The 20112-nt window shown below is 33.0% G+C and overlaps 1 protein-coding gene across 9 annotated transcripts in view; it reads right to left on the minus strand.

Moving 5' to 3' along the window:
• Positions 1-201: 201 nt before the first annotated feature.
• Positions 202-20112, minus strand: part of LOC139687446 (neuronal acetylcholine receptor subunit alpha-7-like) — a 72774-nt gene continuing 52863 nt past the window's right edge. For 2 of the 9 annotated variants that reach the window (XM_071584665.1, XM_071584673.1), the window contains exons 7-10: positions 17714-17908; positions 11302-11388; positions 8757-8866; positions 202-4574 (exon numbers count right to left, since the gene is read on the minus strand). In XM_071584665.1, the coding sequence (XP_071440766.1) occupies positions 3927-4574; positions 8757-8866; positions 11302-11388; positions 17714-17908 (1040 nt within the window). In that variant the 3' untranslated portion in view covers positions 202-3926. Of the gene's footprint in view, positions 4575-8756; positions 8867-11301; positions 11389-11962; positions 12050-13778; positions 13866-17713; positions 17909-20112 lie in introns of all 9 variants that reach the window. The other 7 variants (XM_071584632.1, XM_071584640.1, XM_071584648.1 and 4 more) reach the window with 5 other exon arrangements.

The raw sequence follows: 20112 nt of genomic DNA on the forward strand, positions 1-20112 counted from the left end.
GTGCACCCATATTACATTTTTATTTATGATTAAACGCAGTCACTGTCACAGCAAAGTAAGATTTTCTGGTGAATGAACGGCTAGAAGAGATTTAGGCTTAATGTGCACTTTATCATGCAGTTCCAAATTTTACGTCATCTACAAACCTTTATATGCTCAACTACTTGTCTATATTATTCAAATACATGCATTACTCAATGAGAAGTTCTTTTAAAATTTATTTATGGAAAATCGTTTACAGAATTGTTATAGCTCTTGTAATGGTTATGAAGCACTTCTACAGAATGCAAGCATTCTGTAAAATTGCACTAGAGATGAACTCTAGTGTAACAAAGAATGATTTTTATAATTCATTATTAAATGGGTTATTAAGTGAAATATCATGCGAAGGAGTTATGAATCAAATATAATAATGATATCTTTTCACATTGGGTTTTGGGTTGATGAGATGTGATGGTAATTTTTAAAAAAACAATTGACATGTCTTATATAGGGTGTAAACATTTAGCATTTACAAGTCATTTATAAAAATATGTCAAATCAAAACACAGGATTTATTTAACAAACATTTCAATATTAAAAGTTCATTTACACAATCTCAATATATCCCATAATGTATTAAAATCTTTGATACAAAGTATTAAATTTTATTGTCATAAAATTATAATTTTTGCATTTACACTTATTAATACATATTTGACACTATTATATGCATTTATGTATCTCTGTTTGTATGGTGTATGTGTGTATGTATGTATGAATGGGCATGTGTGTATGGTACATTTTTGCCATTTTAATTGTGTTGAATAATAATAATAGAAAATCATTTTTTAATTGTTGGTAAAAAATTGACAAACTGTTGTAACAAGGTCTTTTATTACATTTGAAAATTTCACTTACATTGTAAGAATGTTACATCATTTTCCCGCGGCAAGCTAGTAACAAATGATTTATTCTTGAATAGGTATTATATCTTTCATTGCTTTTATGCACTAATTCACTTATCAATATTCCTGCATGAAAAGTGATTTATTCAGGAATGTTTGCTTTTTAATTGGCTTATTCTCAAAGAATGTAGCTTTAAGAACTCGTGGTATTACTTGAGCATAAACATCTTATAGCAGTTCAAAAATAGGAAAATCTGGGAAATTTTTCAATCTACTCTGGTGTTTTCTACTTATTGCCCAGAGGATCTTTCATATAAATTAAAGTATAATATAGTATATTTTCCATTTTATGATATCCTTTTTGATGAATCTGTATTGAGTTTCATCAAAATAGGAAATAAATTTCATCTAACACAACCAATACCATTGGTTAAATGTTTAGTGATCTTTTCCATCCTAGTTCGCTGTTATTAAAAATACTTATCATAACCTTTGTTGAGAACTACCATTTATTGCCAGTACTGTTCTTTATAAAATGTCTGTAGTAGTTGATACCGTAAATGGCAATTCTTTACAAAAGAAGTTCATGTTACAGTTGAAAAATTTCTGATCATTAAAATGGCTGGCCCGCACTTTAAGTTCAGAAATTTTAAAGTAAAGTTCCCAAATTAAAACAATATCTTAAACCAAAATCAATCTAGACATGAGCCTGCCTTATTGATGAGATGTTTGTTGTTATAAATTTATATCCACATGCATTTTACCTGGTTGAATTGGACCTTAGTAAGTTGAAAATGGAAAATTAATAAAATATTTAATAAAAATATTGGAAATAAATTCATTGTTAAATCAGTTGAACCAAAAACTTCTGTAATAGAAGTATAATAGGTACAGAGTAACTTCTATACAAGAATATATTAGTACTTTATATGCTATATAGGTTTCATTCTTTAAAAAATCCCTGTAAATGATAAACCCTTAAAAGTAATTAATTAATAAGCTTAATCACTTTTTAAATTGAAGATTTAGTTACTTCTAATGTTTAATAGAGCAATGAAAGATTTAGATATTAACACAACCTTTGTTAACAGTCAGTTTAAATATCTCATTCCTTTTATATTTCTTTACTAATGGGACAACACAATAAACATGATTTCATTTACATTTTTATGTAAATATGTACCTGAGTTGTAAGCCATACTCGGATATGAATTACTTTTTCATGAGAGTAAACATAATTTCGATGAACTATATAGACTATATGAAGCATTATGAAAATATGCACCAGATTGTAATAAGATAAAACAGGTATGCAAATGAGGCTTACTGAAATGTTTAATTGTAAGATTGTCTTGCATGTAGGTATGCTAAATTAGTGTGGGTTTTTCATTTATGCATATTTTATTATTAGCATTGTTCATAATTGTTTACTTATTTTGTAACCAAATATTAAAAATTTTCCAGTGTTAAAACTTTAATGATGCCAAAATTTTAAGCAGTGTTTGCAGTTATTGTGCTGGTTGAGGAAATTGTTTTAAAGAAAAGAATTTATCATAATTTTTACATGAAAATTAAATTATTTCTTAAAATCATTGTGATGCAAAGTATGTTGACTTGGGAAACAGATTAAGAGCAACATTGAAATGCAATGAAAAATTGGCTTATGGTAGTTTACAAAAAATCATGCAGTATTCAACTTTTACCTATGAACTTGAGCCATTTGGAATATCAAATTCTTGGTTTTGTGAGGCATATGAGATATAACTCTTGACACTTTCAGTTCTTGGCTTGCATTCATCAAAAATTCTAGTCGATCTCTAAAACATTAGTTTCTTATAATTAGCAATTCAATCACACATAAAAATAAGGTTATTAATAATAGGTCAACATTTTGCATTCTTGAAAAAATTTTGTGCATTCATGTAGGTGTTGGGAAATTGATCTTCAGTGTGGTTTGTGATCTTATACTCAGATGTTGAACTTTTCCAATGACCTTCCCAAATTTCTTGCGTAGATGCCATGGCATATTTGTAGATTCAGATACACAGACATACACCATGAACTTACAAACACTCATTGTGAGACAGGTATAGGGGTGTATGGTGCATTTTCACGAAAGATTATCCTCCAATTGTTCTGATTGTTAATAATTTAATTAATTGGATGAAAAATTTTGGCAAATTTTTCATAAAAATTGAATTACCATAATTATCATCCTTTCAAATTTTTTGTAAATCCATTGTTAAAATCTTGCTTCAGTCACTCATGTTATTAACATTGCTTGAGTATTATCCTATGGTTCACAACACAGAATGAATTATTGTTACCGGGAAGATAATTATAAAACCTACCTGTCTGAAGATATATCGACTAATTCGTGTTTAACATGGAAGGATGTCACTCTGAATGAAGTAAACAGGCTTCCTTCATTTATAACAATATAACTTTGTACATTGGTCCTACAACCAAAATGCAACATATCCCACATTTAAAACAGACTAATTTAGCCTGAATATCATCCTATGCTTTTAATCTATGTGTGTATTATGGGACAGCTATAATTTCAATCTTCAGGAATCATTAACAATTAACTTTCACTCCTTAAACAGAAAGATTGAGCGATTAGACATACCACAAGTGTTATAAAATTGATATATAGCAACCAATTCAGTCTATTGAATTTCCATATATAAAAATGTCATTAGTTTTGTCACAACAACATGCAGTTAAGAGACCAGCCCTAACAGCAATTTCTTGTCCCTGGTGTTCTCTGAATTGCCACCAAGAACAATAAAGGGTGTAACCAACACATTTGACTTTTTCACTTTTTCTAATTTTGAGAGTTTTTCTCGGCGATGTTAAAAGGGAATCATTTGTAGAATTTGATTGCCTCTATTGGTGCAGGATAATATCTTTGATCTACTGACTTTTCATCATAGAAAAAAGCTCATCGTTCCCAAATTACCTTGAAGGTGCTCTGGGGTTAGTGCCAAAAAAGATACAGGCCTGAAAAAGCCTATAATGCAGGCTGAACCTTTGTTACTGGACAATGATGTGTGGTGCAGAGAGGAGGACTGCAACCGTAGCAATGACTGTAAATAATGTGAAGACAATGAGGCAAAAACGGTCAACTACCATTGCGGCAAACTTCCAGTCACTTATCAACTCGGCTTCTTCATCTGCCTTTCGCATGCGGTTTGTTATGAACTGAAGCTCTCGCAGAATGGCCTGCAGCTCCCTTTGGGTGAGGGCACAGGGTGGGGGAGACAAACGTCGAGAAGCTGCAGATGCAGCGGCTGCAGCAGCAGCAACAGCTGCGGCTGCAGCGGCTGCGGATGCGGCATCATCGGGAGTCGCAGTGAAAGCACCTGTGCCTGGAATAGATCCACTCCCTGCAGCAGAAACAGCAAGTCCAGATCCAGAAGAGGAAACACCACGAAACAAGGATGTAGCTGGGGCAGAGGCAACAGCAGCTGATGCTGCAGCACTGTTGGATTGTAAGGTACCACCATGACGGAAGTCATCATCAATGTCTAAGACATTTGCTAGAAGGGACTTGGAGGACCGCTCTTTTAGTTCCAACTCTTTCATACGGTTGCTCATTAGAATCGTTTTTCTGGTAATCTTCTTCCCTGGACGACTCATACCCAAGATCCATGGCAGCCACTGGAGGAAGACACACTTGATCTGGAAAAAATATTATGGCAAATGAGAGTTGGGAAAACCTTAAATATTGTGACTCTCTATTTCAAGAAAAGAAAACAGCTCTCGTGAATCTTGCAGAGAAGACTTATCTTGAGGAAAATATTTGGGAAAGCTTTGATGGCAATAGGTTGGTTAATAATAGAATATAAATGTTAAGACATATGATTATGTTGTATTCTTTCGTTCTTTAAGAATGTTGTTTTCATTATTTATCTTAATTCTTCAAAATGAATGAAGGGGTCAATGAAGAATATTTAAGACATCACAACTCATCGATCTTGGATGTTTTACATTTCTCTTCTGGTTAAAATACACTCTGAATCAAAGTTTTGAATAATATTTTGAGCCAATGGCTTCAGAGCAGTACTTTTATTATTACTACACGCATAACTGACATTACTACTAGCTTTCTTGGTAGAGAGGTATGCCTTTTCATACTTAAGGATAGCAATGTGTAGCGGGAATATTTTTCAGAAACATCATTCTAATGCTGTCATAATTAACTTAGCGATGGTGCTAACTCTCCCAAGTAGCTACTTAAATTCAGGGCTAGTTCTGTGATACATGCATTGCCTGTGAACATCCTTGAAAAAATATGTCCATGATTAAGTCTATAGCCATTATTATTATAATTGGGTCCTGATGATTTCTTGAACATCGCTATGTGATGCACGGCTATCCTAAACCCTTCAGTATACCACATAACTCTAAGGATATACCTATATATTCCTTCAAGGAATGTGTTGAAAATCCCACAGTTAGTTGTCACAAGAGACCAAGATTACTTTAAAGCTATGCAATGGTTATTCCTGTCTCTTTTGAAACATTCCAAAGAGTCTCTCCTATAGAAAGGAGTGTATAAAATTCCACAACAGGGTTGACTTACTCAATGTTCTTGCAAGGTCACTTGTAACGCACCATGTTGAGGACTGATTGGTAGTACATGATTGACTTTGAAATTCTGTTGACTGGACTGCCTCCTTTCAGATCGCAGGTTTTATTGCATAGTCTTTTGATTATTTTTCTGTGTTTTGCATGTTCAAAGGAAATCTTTTTTGAGCTCAACTGATAATTTACAAAAATAGTAGGCTTGGTTGCAAGTCAGTGCATCAGAGTTGAATGGTCTTAAAACTCTTCAAATCGTCAATTTCACAAGCCTGACTTATGAGCCTCTTAAACTTGTTGATTAGTGTTGGATAAGATGTTATTTGATTATATTTCTTTATCCATCCTTAATCTGAGCTAAAACCATCCAGAGAAAACCTCCCTTGTTCTTGAATCTAGCATTCCGGGAAAATCACCGCATATGTTTGCAATTCTATCGGAATTTACGGTGAGGTTTTCAAAAAAACTTGTCTCTGCTATTAAGCTAACATTTTCCTATTTGAACCCCTGGACTGAGTTGGACTTTTTTTTGGCAATTTGTGCAGTTAATCATTGATACTTGTTTACTGTATTTACTAACTAATTCGAAAGACGCATTTGTGCGTGAAACGCAAGTGGGATGAAATTTTTCAATAAAGCTATAAAAACGCCACCACCGTGGTAGCAATTTAAGTTGCAACTAACTGAGTGCATACTTGCTAGATTGTGCTCTTTTCCAGTTTTTTAATAACATCCTTGGGTATAGGCAACACATCATGCCCCACATTGGATTAGGCAACAAGCATGACATTCTTTTATTGACATTCCTTTAATTATAATTCTCTATATTTTGGCTCAGAACTTAATGCTATTAATGTGAGAATAGGAAAAAATGCATAGAAATCAGTGGATGATACAATGACCTTGAATTAATGTTGTAAATTAATGGTCTCGTATTGGCAGAGTTGAATATTTCTTTTAATCAAATGGTGAATGGGGTTTGGGGGAATTGAGATTGATACCACAATAGGAGCAGTGGCTGTGGCGCACTTTAAATATATAGACACTGATGTCATTATATTGCAAGCATAAGGCTGCATCCCTATCAGCAATGAATAGGAAGGAAATGTAATCTATAGAAGATGCCTTACAAATCAAGTGAGGAATTCTGCAAAACTCTTTGGTGACCAGGTCATCTTTGAGGTGTCCTAGGGAGTGACTTACACGGCAAAGTTAAGCATGGAAAATATTATATTCTAAGTGTGACCCTGAATGTGTTAACAGCATTCTTACTGTTTGAATTATTTTTCCATAACTAGACTTGATTAGAATGAAACTTATGATCTATTACATTAATTACTTAAGTCTTCATGTGCAATAGCTTTTTGCATATAATCTTGAAGATAAGATTTTGTATTTCAATCGAAAATAGTAGCATTTGATAATAAAGCTAGAGATGCAAGTTTTAGTAGGAATGCTGTTATGGCATTAACCATAAATGCAAAACATGAACATTATAAACATTTGAATCCGATTGTATGCAGAAAAACTGGAATTGTAAGTGGCTCCTTTCTTGGAGAGAATATTTGTTTCAAGCAGTAACCTGAAAATAAATTGTATGAAAAGAACTGGAGTTGAGCCACAGAGCAGCTTCTGAGTAAAAGATTTTCAGAGAACTGATTAATATATTAAGAACTCTTGGGATTGCTTTCCTTCTCCTAAATTGTATTGATTGTGTATGATTGTGTGCTGAGTAAGACCTGCCTTGCATCTGGGATGCAGGTTATCCCAATTTTTTCAATAGTACTCTCACATAGGTGTATTGCTAATTATAATGTGGCTTAATGCTCCGAAGTGAATGCAAACATTGAAAAGTTTTGTACAATCTTAAAACCAAACTAAATGCTAATATGATAATCTAATAAAGCTAGATCTTTTATTTTAATTACGCCTTTGAAAAGAAGAGGTAATATGTGAACACATGAACTTTTTCTGTTTAATTTCCCAGTTGTGCTTAAATTTTAAGGTGGTGATGATAGGGTTATAAAATTTCCATATTTCCTCGCCCATAAGACTATGCATAAGTATAATAGACTATATTAGACAACCCCTGATTTTTCAGGTTCGAATTAAAAAAAAAACTTGAATCAGGCAGAAGAGGACCAAAGTATTTTGTTGACACTGAATTTGAAGATAGTTGAATTTTATATATCTTAAACTAGCAGATATTTGTATATCAATTTTAATTCATTGCAGAATCCTGGAAACTCATCATCACTCTGCCAAAATGCCTTTAAGCTGCCTTGTTTCCATGTTCTGAAGCTTAATCCACAATTTTAAGTTTACATGCAATACTGTATGAAAATCTTCTCTCTTCAGATCCCATGACATTATTATTATTTTAAATATTTATGCAACACTTAGTTTCTGTTATTATTTTGATATTATCACAATTTGTATTAAAAGCGACCATTTTCTCTGCCTTTGAGAAACCCTCATACCGCTCAAGGTTGAATGCCTGTAGACTCCGAGTTTATTGAGAGAGATATGCATTAGCAGAGGGGCAACATCTCCGGTAGCCCAAACACATGTTAAGTTTTGTGGTAGCAGCATCATATTTGAGATGAAATGAAATGCAATCTGTACATTGTAATATTTATGATTTATTTGGAAATTTTAAAAAATACTTACTTAATAGAAAGTATTTTTCCAGTAAATTGGCTTATGTTTATAGGTTGAAGTTATACCCATGTACTCCTGGTCCATGAGATACGGGCTGATTTTAGAGCACATTTTGGAGTAAAAAGTGTTTTATGGGCCAGAAAATATGGTATTTCTTTTAGATTGAATTGGGGTATAAATGAGGGAAAATGATTGACAGTCTTAGCTAAGGTATTTCTTGAACATTAAAATATCATTGAACAAATGTGTAAAGGGATTATGAGGATTTTGTCTTATTCCACTATTGTGATCTTTCTCTCCATGTTTAATTACTGGATCAGGCTCCACAGTACTGCAGCAGTCTGTTTATCAACTATACATGAAAACAAGGGAGAGAGAGAGCATACAATTCAGAATGTTAAAATCATTAGAGTGGAAACTGAAGTTATTAATGTTACTCCATTCTCATATGCTTCAAAGCATGTAAGAGAAAATAAATGATGTGAAACTACTGAAGTAAGAAGAGTATTATTAGTTCATTTGGCATGGGTAATTCAGTAGTGATAATTTCCTTTTCCTGAATGCAAGAGCCTAAAGAATTGAATAGAGTCACTCACCCTCTGCCTCCATATTACTCACCCAATGTGGCATCTCATGTATATCAGCTGTTCGGTGATGATAGTTCAAGACGACTACTGTAAGCACCACCGAAGATGCCACCATGAACATGATGCAGTTGAAGTATGTTCCTGGAATTCACCATTGATGAAGACATGAATGGTTCCACCCCTACTTCAATGAGTAATGGCCAAAGAACTTTTACTTTAAGAAGTATAAAAAAAGTAATATTTGCTCTGATAATGTAACAAGTTAGGAAAATGAAAAAACTTTTGCTAGTATTTGATAGCCCACTTAACAATAAATTTTAATATTCACGCAAATCAGATACAAACAATTGTAATACTTTCCCCATAAGCAGTTAAATTATCATATTAAAAACTATCTTAAATATTCAATTTTTTAATTCCCTTTGAAAGATGATAATTTATATAATAGATATAATAATACATAAAATAACTAATTTACAAATAACTAGGACTAAAATGTGTCGTAGCCTCCTCAAAATAAATTTAAATTTAAAATAGGTGCAAAAATCTACTGAAACGTGTTTGAATACCAACACTTAGTAAGCAGAAAATCTGTTAATTTGAATGTAAGCATACCAGAATTAAAAGCAGAGTTTATTAAACAAAAAGCATTATGTTTAACTTGGAGGTCAAGTTCTGCTTTAATGCTAAAATTTATAATTATTTAATAATTTGATGGCAGACCATCTTCTGTTTTCATTGAGGTTCTCAAGGATACGTAGGTTTGAGAGTTAATAATTTATTCATTGATTTTCTACTTTAGCCATTTGACATGCATGCCACTGGGTCACTCTGCTTGCCCTTTTAATGATAAAAATTATGTAGAGTCCACGATGCTAAATGCTCATCAGCCATCTATGTTAGGATGGTTAACTTTTGGTAAGGAATTTTATTTTAAAGGAATAAGCAAAATGAAATTAACATTGAGTACGAGGAGCTTCACTTTAGTTGCACTGGTTTTCATTCAGTTCAAATAGCTGCAAAGGACTCTTTATTTTTTTGTGACAGGATTTAAGAAATGGGATTTATTTCTGACGTTAATTTACCTTCAGGTGCTTACCAAACTCCAAAGGCATTCCAGGGGATTAGAGAGATGGTTGTTTATAAGTCCTGCTGTTAGGTGACGTTCTGCTCCTTGCGTGAACTTCGCACTGAATGCACGACAAAATAGATTTTAGGAACAAAGTGTTTTGTTCTTTTGCTTTATAACAGGAGTGTTTAGATTTTATATAATTTAATTTTCATATCGTTGCATTTCTTGGTATTTACATGCTTAGGAAATTGCCCTTTCAATATGAAATTGGTGAGGAGGAAACGAATCCATAATAACAAACAATAATAATAATGAAAAATAGAACATTAACTAAATATATAAAAAGTACGCCTTTTTGTGAATGGGACAGAGTCAGTTGATACTTGGAGGTGGAGGGTGGCTTTACATCTTTTGGTTAATAACAGTTCTCATGATCAAGAAAGTAAGAAATCTGAAATCAAGTTAGTTAGTCGTTCATTCAGAGGAATCGTGATGGGAAAATACCAGATATATTTAATAGTGGGTTTAGGGTTTTGGTGGTAGAAAATGAAACAAAATAGGGCTACAGATTAGAGGCAAGATAGCAGAAAAGGGTCTCCATTGAGCAATTTCTTTGAAATTGGTTGCTTTCCTCACACTAATCAAGAGTGGAGAAAACATTAGGCAATTAAACTGGTTAAGAGGCAATCTACTTCCTTGGCACATACATATCCATGGGATCATGACAGCAGCAGGCACAAGAGCCAGGAATATCAAAAGGCAGTAAAAGATAGCTTTGGAGACAAATGTTTAAAAAAGGGGGCTATGTATACAGGAGCAAGGCGTACATTAAAATGGTAGCAGCTTCAGTATGAGTGAAACATTCTTTTGATTAAATAAAAAGTAGGCAGGGTAAGAATAACATATCATGGATATATTGCCTTTAACATGGTTATTAGAATACTGGTCTGAAGTTCACATTAGCAAGGATTTTTAGGAATGTATTAAAGGTTTGGAATGAAAGAAAGAGTAGGAAGGTGTAACATAGGCATAAGCAAATTTAGGTGCCGTTCTTACATTGGGAATGCTAAAGGTTGATGAAGCCATGCTGGGTAGAAGGTGAAAGCGTCACTATAAGCATATTTCACCATCAAAAGTCAGAACACAAGCAGAGTCTCATTCCTATGTTCTACTGAAAGTGATTGGGACCTACAGAACTATGTGTCGATACATTTGATGTAATTTATAACCAATTGCTGTAATGTGGTGTAGGAAAAAAAACGGCCCAAGCTACCATTTTTTATGAGCTTCTTATTATGCATACATCAGAAACTATAATGATTATTGGGGCTTTAAAATTGTTGCATTTGCAAAAATTATACAAAGGGGTTAAAATTTAAATTACAGGAATTGATAGTTGTTTTATAGATTCCTAGTTAAAAACTTAATTATGGATATGGTGAGCATCAACTCATGCAGCGGTACTTCAATACAACCGAAACAGGATTATGAAAACCGATCTAACCTATAAGGGGGACAGCATCGGAAGTCTGGGGCAATACGTCGGCCACAAGAAGGGAGAATACTGTTAGAGACAGCAGGATAGTGACACCTGGAATGTAAGAGACACTCTTCAACGAATGGCAGTGCGAGAAATGGCCAAAGACTGGCTCTTCTCTTACTGTTTACATTCCACTGCCGAGTGCACCGAAAAATTAAATCAACCGAGGCCCGAGGGATTAAGGCCAAAATTCATTCCACGCCGTGAATAGAACCATCCAAAGAATGGAATAATGGGTTCGAGGAGAGTTAGGGACATTACTCAACAGGTTTAATATGGACCAACAACGAAAGTAGGACAAGGGTTATTTTTTTACTTTTTGTGTGGTTATCGCCTTACTGATGTGATGTAAACGGCGAAAAATGACCGTGGTACTAGCTGAATATGGAAGTTTGCATCAAATCCCCCTCCTCCAACTATCCAAGTATCACGAAGCAAACAACTGTCACACACAGTTATCACCACCAGCTCTAAAACCAAGAAAAGGCTCCAAAAATTTACGACATATGCAAACATGTATATGGCCACACTTCCAGGCACGCAGAGACAAACACCCTCACACACTCACACGCACGCACAGAATTATGGCTGTACGGACACAGAGGCGAGAGTGAACCCGAGCTACCTAACAGGGGGATGGCATCGGAGACTTGGGGGAGGGTCTCGGCCACGAGGTTCAGGAAGACAGTCAACGAGAGCAAGATGGTCACTCCTGAAATAGAACAAGGCGTTTAGTATCCCTTAGTCCTTGTAAATGGCACAGCATGCTATGCGCACATTTTGGCACTATCGTTGTAATATCAAAAAATGGAAATCAAAGAATTACTCATATATTTTAGATATCATAAATATTTTTTTTTGGAAATACAGTTTTCATAACGTAGGCCATGTAAAAGATTGTATCGACTTGATATTCTTGATAATCGCTTCATGCGGGGTCCCGTTTTTAGATTGACAGGGAAGATCACATATAAATGTTTGTTTATTTAAAAAGTCAGTTTCTAACTATCAATCCTGAATATAAATAATGTGAAAGATGATAGAATAATGGAAGCAGAAAATTTAGTAGATAACAAGTTTTGTTAAGAGGTAACTTTAAGTTCGAAATGAAAAATCTGATATAGAAGAAAAATAGTGAAACCATGAAGAGTTGACAATTTAAGTCTCTGATGTATTATTTTTTAAATTACAAAATTTTGATAAATGAGATGTATTCTTGGTATATATATAATATGACTGATGGTTTCTGTGGAATTTGCGATAGATTTCCTAGCCAAGTGAATTATGGCGGTTAAAATATTTCAGTATGTGTATCTACTGATTTGATTCTATTCCATTGAAGTGATATTCTCTGCCCACAATTAATCTATATCTAATCAGATAAATTTACTACATAATGATTCATCCCATATAATAAACTAGGCTGAAAACATTTATATTTCTTATCAGTGAGCATGATTAAACACTATACTTTCATGAGACTCAAGGACACGGTAAGACAGTTAATGACAGTCACAGGGTAACTTAAGAAGGTGGATAAAGAGCAATGACTGCTGTTTTCAGTGAAATACCAGTATTTACTGTTTGTATTTCTGTCATTTTTTAAAACAAGATAATTTTTAATCATTTTTGTGCAAAATTTGGTCACAATATGAGCATATAGATAACATGAATTGCAAAGAAATTCTATTGGTTCATTGCTACTACATTCCCTTCTCCATTAAATCAAATAATTTGCCTAGGACAACAGTCAAAGCACATCCACTTCTGCATAGCAGACACAAGAAATGGGGTTATAGGATGTCTATTTGGTGGTATTAGGCAATAAGGATAGCCCATGAGGCAGGGGAATGAGGGTAATTTTAATAATGCCAATGCCACCAGTAGACACAAACCCTTTGAAATGCTGGGATGAAAGGGGTAGGGGCTACAAACGGCTGCATCTATATCTAATTGAAGGCTCACATATTGTCACACGCTTAGCACAACATATAGCAGCGGAGCTATTGGCTGGGTGGATGCTGTTGGTGAATATGTTTGGAAGAAAGGTTTGGTGGGATGGAACACAGAAGGAATACTCAAAAATGCACATAAATATTGGTCTGTAACATTCATTAAAGTTGCACAATGATCATTGTTGTCTTTCAAGAACAATGTCTTCATACTGAAGTCCATATAATGTCAATATCAGCTGCTTCTTGTTGGGGTAGTATGGTAAAACATTGAAAAATGTGAAATACTTCATGTATGGGATTACATAGTAGTCAATAGTGTAAACCATGGAACTGCTGAAAATAATAATTCATTGGCTTTGGAGAAGTGGATATGAGAATGATTGTAGAACTTGCAAAAATGAGCATGATGCCTATAACGAGCCCTCCAAGTATCAGAGTGACCTTGCCTTCGTTCAGAGATCCGAGGTCAGAGGTCAGAGGTCATACCTATCAGTGGTACAGCATCGGAGGTTGAGGGCATCTTTTCAGCTACTAAGTTGAGAAATACAGTCAACGAAAGAAGTATGGTGACTCCTGGAATCAGATTTCAGAGTTGATATTTAGTGATGAATTGAATTCTTAATTTTGTAAGACTCACAGAAACACAGTGAAAACATATCCCAAATTAAAATAACTTTGGTGAAAATCAAGAAAAATGAAACAGAATCCTCTCAGTCATTAATGAAAAGCTGCTGTCATGAAGATAACCAATAATAATGCGCCCTTATGAAGCAGAAAAATATCAGCAGCCCATTGTAAACCTTGAATGTTTTCGTTGAAATGGGGTTTTTTTTAAAATTTTTACTCTAATAAATAAGTCCCTTGCAAGATTGAAAGACCTAATTATATTCAATCCGGGAAAACCACTATGATATAATACAAGTATGGTAATACTTGCGTGTTTGAAATTGTGTGAAAATTTTTCTTAATAGTGAACAAAGGACTCAAAAATCAAAATTATATTAGCATATTGTCCATTTTAAAATATAGTTTTAAGTAAAAGTGGAAATACAAGCTATCCAAAAATTTGTTGATAAATGTTACAACCACATTGAAATATACTTAATGTTTTTGTTGAACCAAAGAGCTTAACAGTATCTTTAATTTAAGCTAGCAAGCGATCATTTTTGAATAAAATTTATTTATACAATTGAGGATTTTTTTAATTTATTAAATATTCTTGATAGATTCATTTGAAATGCCTTTTGAAAGCAAAAATATTTTTGATGCTAAACTGATTTAATAATGCTAAAAGTTAACAAAATACGGAAACTGTTACCATTTTTAAAAATTAGAATAATAGTTATCTATTATATTAATGACTAAATGATCATTTTTTTTAGATGGAAAACATTGTAAAAAAAAATTGAAGGGCTTGCTGAAAATTGTATTAGTTTTAATCTTTTATTGCTGAAGCAACTCCCTGGATCAGAATGCGATGAAATCAAAAAAGGAGAAAGATTGCTGAAAATTATATCAATATCTTTTGAAAGTATCAGACTGATTTATTCCTCCAAACAAAAGTGAGCTGAATGCTAGCAACTGATAAGTATATTGCTGAGTATGAATTTTTTATAATAGTTGTGATTTTCTTTCCCATAGCAAAGGCAATAAGTTATAGTTAAACTGCCGTTCAAACCAACAGGCAGTACGAAAAATGATTTAATTAATTGAATGACAGTTTAGAAGTGAGTGAGAATGGGATATGTAAAGAAACAATTTTTCAGAGGGTACTACAGTGGTTTAAGAGACTAGTATAGGATGAAAATAAAAATAATGATGCCATAATTGTTTTAGAAAAGTTTGCCTGTGATTTTCATAATTTGTCTGTTGCCTGTTTGTTCCAAATCTAAAATCAAGTCTATTCTGCCATAATCCTTGTTCCAGGAAATTGTGAGTGATTTAGAACTGTAGCATAATATCCGGCAGTGAAAGTTTAACAATATTTTATTCATCCCAATTGTGACTATGTGAATAATCCTAAGGAGACTGAAAATTGGCAAAGCCCTCTTGATTAGCTCATTTTTTTATATCTTGTGTATGATATCTACTTATGTAGCATTAATTGAATTTACAATACTTAGCTGCACAATTTATATTTGGCTTCCACGTATCATGAATGTCTCATTACCCTCATAATTCGATGCATTAATTCATTGAAAGATATAGAAGTTCAAATGAAAAATGATATTCTATTTACAATTTTTTTAGCCTCAAGAAATTCCTATACCATTGCATTACTGGTAGAGGAGATCATTCCTACCTGATGTTAAGGTTCCTAGCAATTATAATGTATTAACTGTACATAGCTATCATTTATTGGTTTCACTTTTTAAATCATTTTCATTTTATCTATAATTTGCTCATAAACATTAGGAAGTTAAATGATGCCTCATGTACATGTATTAAACTTTTATTTCTAATATTTCTTCATGGTCCCAGAAAAGTTAGCTAATCTTGCTAGTTACAATTACAGAATCATCATTGTTATTTTTTGTGCTCCTGATCCTGATTTTTCATTAAGCCCTGATTGATGAATAAGTTTACTAATTAATGATACTTAAATTAGGTATTCAATTTTCTATCTGGGCAGTAACTTATTAACTAAATCTCTGCAGATTCATGAGCATGAAACATGATTGATGATTTTTTTATTTTATTTTTTCAAGCAGGAAGCTTGAGAGGACATAATTTTTCCTGATATGCAATTATTTTGGAAAAAATCTTTATTCTTCAATTAACTTTTGATTACATAGCTATATTTTTGTTAATTATCCTGTCATTTGGGAGATATTGTCCCTACTACGAATAAGTTTACCAGCCTAAGTGGCGACAGTTGTATTTCAATTCATTGTTTTTCAGATTAAGAACTCTATCATCAGTTTTCTCTTGACTGAGTTGAACTCTGTTTATTAGAACAGAAGAATAAAGCTACTTTTGAAAGCAATGTTCAAAATATTGGAATCTCAGAAACACATTATAATTTATATTTCTTGATAATTCCATGATAAAAAATGAGTCTATAAAACTTATATAAAAAATATGGGTGAGCACCTGCATATCTAATGTAGGAAACTTTTCAGGATATTTCAGAAAGTAAGTTGGTAACTTATTTTATCCTCTTTTTCAAAGCATATGTTATCTTTTTGTTTCAATGCCTAGGGAATGTCCAAAAATGTAAATGCATGGACAATTTTTTAATACTCAGTGATTTTGAGAGATCTCAACTGTACCTCTTGTCTCTTTTAAGCAGCCGACTGGCATAAGTATTTATTGACTTTATTTCTTCTAAATAATGAGTATTGTATTTGATTATATATTATGTAGTTATGAAATATTAAGGAGCTATGTGGATGTTTAAGGATATTCCTATTAAAAGAAATAGGCATATCAACTATTTTTCACAGCATTCCTACTTGATACATATGTATTAGAAATTTTGCCATTCAGGAGAATTGTTAATTTAAAATCAACATCGGACTGATTGCTATGAAGAAAAGGGTGATAAGTCATTTCCATTTCTTGGCTCAACTCCTTTTGCTGATGGTTCATGTGAGTAAGATAAGGCTCGATGTTTTTTCCCCTTCAATGACCTCTTAATTTATGCATATTTTACCTATAATTTAATGTATTTATGCAAATTTTCACGATGTTGCAAAAAATGAAAGTCAAAGAATACATATTAATTCCTTGGAAATCTAGGTAATTTTCCGTTTTCATTGTAATTAACAATTGTGTGAAAATGGATCTGATCTGAAAATATGCATGGGACAGATGATTGAAATGAATTTTCTTTTTAACCAGGACATTTGCCATGGTTAATAGATGAGTGAATTGAATTAATGAGATGAATGTGACAATGAATGAGAGAGATTATTATTTTATCATATGTGTAGCCCAATGCCTGAAATAATACAACTTTTGAGAAAGGTTTTGTGTCTTTGGGTACTTTGGTAATCTGTGAATGTGAATTTGCTGAGATATTTGGCACCCAGCTGGTTTCCTGATCTTTAATCCGCAGAAAACCCTGTTAACTAATGTAGATATTAATGTATCAATCTTTTATACTCCTTCGGTCCATCCCCTTCCTTTACAATAATTTAGTCAATGCTAAATATTTAATTTTTTGAATCATACGGATGGATGACGTTGATGAACATGTTGGAATAACATATGGAGGGAGACCCGTGTGTGGAAGACTTTTCGGATACCCCGTGGAATATGTTATTGGGGATATGTAAATGAAAGGTCCTCATAGTCATGGTCCACTCCTGACACTAAATGATGATGCCTCATTTCTTCTGACCTGGTGAGTCTCTCCACTGAGGTGACTTCACCCCAGGGAAATGAAGTCGTTCAGTAGATAGATGTGGTTGTCGTACCTAGGGTCAGCTTTTCACCAGAATCCGGTGGAAGAGTGAACCCAAGCAGTGCCATTGATGAGATGAGGACACAGGGGACGATGAGGTTGAAGAAGTAATAAAGGGTCCTTCGGCGGATTTGAATTGTGAAGGTAACATCCACATAGGGCTCTGGGCAGCATTGGTAGGTTATTGTGTTTTTCTTTCCTGGCATACCTGAAAAATCATATGTGAAGGGCATATTATTTATGCAATCAATCGTTTCCACATTAATTGTATTTGTTATGGTTTTTTTAAATTTATAACAACCATTTGTAGGGATAATTGAATGAATGAATTACATTTTTTGCTGTCACAACATCACCTGAACAAGAAGTCAACATCAGGTCAAACTATTCTGTATTTTATTATCCAACCAATTGATAGTTATTTGTTCCAAAGTGATGTACTTTTCTTTAATATTTACCAATTATCAAATGAAGGAAATTTAAAATATTACTAAGATGGTTAACAAGAAAATTGAGGATATATATATATATATATATATATATATATATATATATATATATATATATATATATATATATATATATATATATACACATATATATTCATATATATTTTCAAGGCAGTATACAAAAATTCATGTTGAGATAGCTGAATAAAGTATAATGAATTTTAATAAGAATGGTTGACTTTTTAATATTGTGTAAGAATAGAAGGTCAGTGTGACAAATATGATAGGGGCCACAAATATTTTTAAAGGCCAAAAACTCCCTGAAAGTAATCCAGGATTGAATTGAATTTAAACAATGTAAATTGAATTTTGGTAAGAAATTTTGATATGATGACAACCTAACTAAATAGATCTAATTTTATTTATTTGCTCTTTAATGACAATCCAAACATTTATTTAGGAACTTTTGACAAAGCAAGTTAGGTTTGCATGTTTCTATTATTGCATAAATAGCTCATAACATTACATCTGCATCCTCAAAAGCCAATATTCATGTAGATTGCTGAGGAAGTAATATTTATGGTGGATTGAAAAAAAGGAATGAGATTGAATTGTAATACCATAGATCAAATGATTATCTGGTTACCAAATGGAAAATATTCAAATTTTAAGCCCTGTGAGTTCATTTCTCAGGATTTATCAGACATATAGACATAATTAATTTAAACCAAAAATGGTTTGTTTGGTGTTATGATAAACATAATGCCTATTATTAAAGTTTAATCACTCAGGTATTCTGGAAAGCAGAGAAGTTTTTCAATTTTCCTTTTTTAATATGCCTATATGCAGAAAATTTGTATCTGAAGTAATTATTATGTATTTCATCACTATCATAAAGGATCCAGGCATATCATACAGTAATTGTTTTAGTACAGCTAGGTTTAGGTTAACAGTTTCTCAATGCTTCAAAAGAATTTTTGCTTTGTCATATTTTGACTAATCAAATATCCTAAATAAATGCATTGATATGTAGTGTGATGGCATTATTTCATCCTTATTCTGTGTTATCAAGTATTGTTAGTTCCGAAGAATTTACCGTAATTAAAAACGAGAGATTTTTAACATGGGTGTTATTAGTGGATCAACTGCTGAGTTCATTTGCATTTCTATGTTTAGGTGAGTAAGGATTATGGTTGGACTTGATAAAATTTTAGGGAGGGGAAGAAATATTGAGACAAATGTGGAACTAGATTATTTTGATCAAGGGATGAGATACCTAGTGAATTATTTTTCTATGAATGTACCTTAAAGATGACATTCCTTATTCTCTTTCATTGCATCAAAACATTAAAACTGTGACTATGGAACCATTGTCTAGATATATTGTATAAACAAATTGTCATGTAATCAAGTATGAAAAAGTCCACATTCATCTCCCTCTTCTGAGTAACCTCCAATACCTTTTTTAATCCACAATCTCAAAGAGAAAACATGAAATAATAGGAAGAGAGAGAAATGCAATGTGATGGTAGTGGAGAATAACCTGAGTTCAAATAAGCAGGGGTGAATTTTGTTTACATGCACTTAAATCATTTGTAAGGTATTGTAGTGGAACACAGAGAGTAAAAGGGATGTCAAGAATTCTTATGTTCGCTTGGAGCAGAAATATAATTTTTTTTGGAAAAATTTCTGCCGTTAATGCTGTAGTTCATACTTGTTAGTGAGTCATTGATGATAGAGCTTTGTAAAGACGTCAAGATTGGTGAAAATTTTGATCTGGAGCATAGTTTAGTGTGATCTTAAACTTGCTTATTGAGGGAAGAGGGCGAGATTTGATTTGAGACCTTATTAAGGTATTGAGGGGAGTTCCTTTGCCAGTGCCACCTACGGTTTCTCATGGAGATCTCTTACTTGAAAAAGCCCTCAGGTTGGGTGAAGCTTAGGGTGCCTGTAGGTAATACTG

This window comes from Hetaerina americana, unplaced genomic scaffold (genome assembly GCF_022747635.1).
Source record: "Hetaerina americana unplaced genomic scaffold, ioHetAmer1.1.p SCAF_1, whole genome shotgun sequence".
NCBI lineage: Eukaryota > Metazoa > Arthropoda > Insecta > Odonata > Calopterygidae > Hetaerina > Hetaerina americana.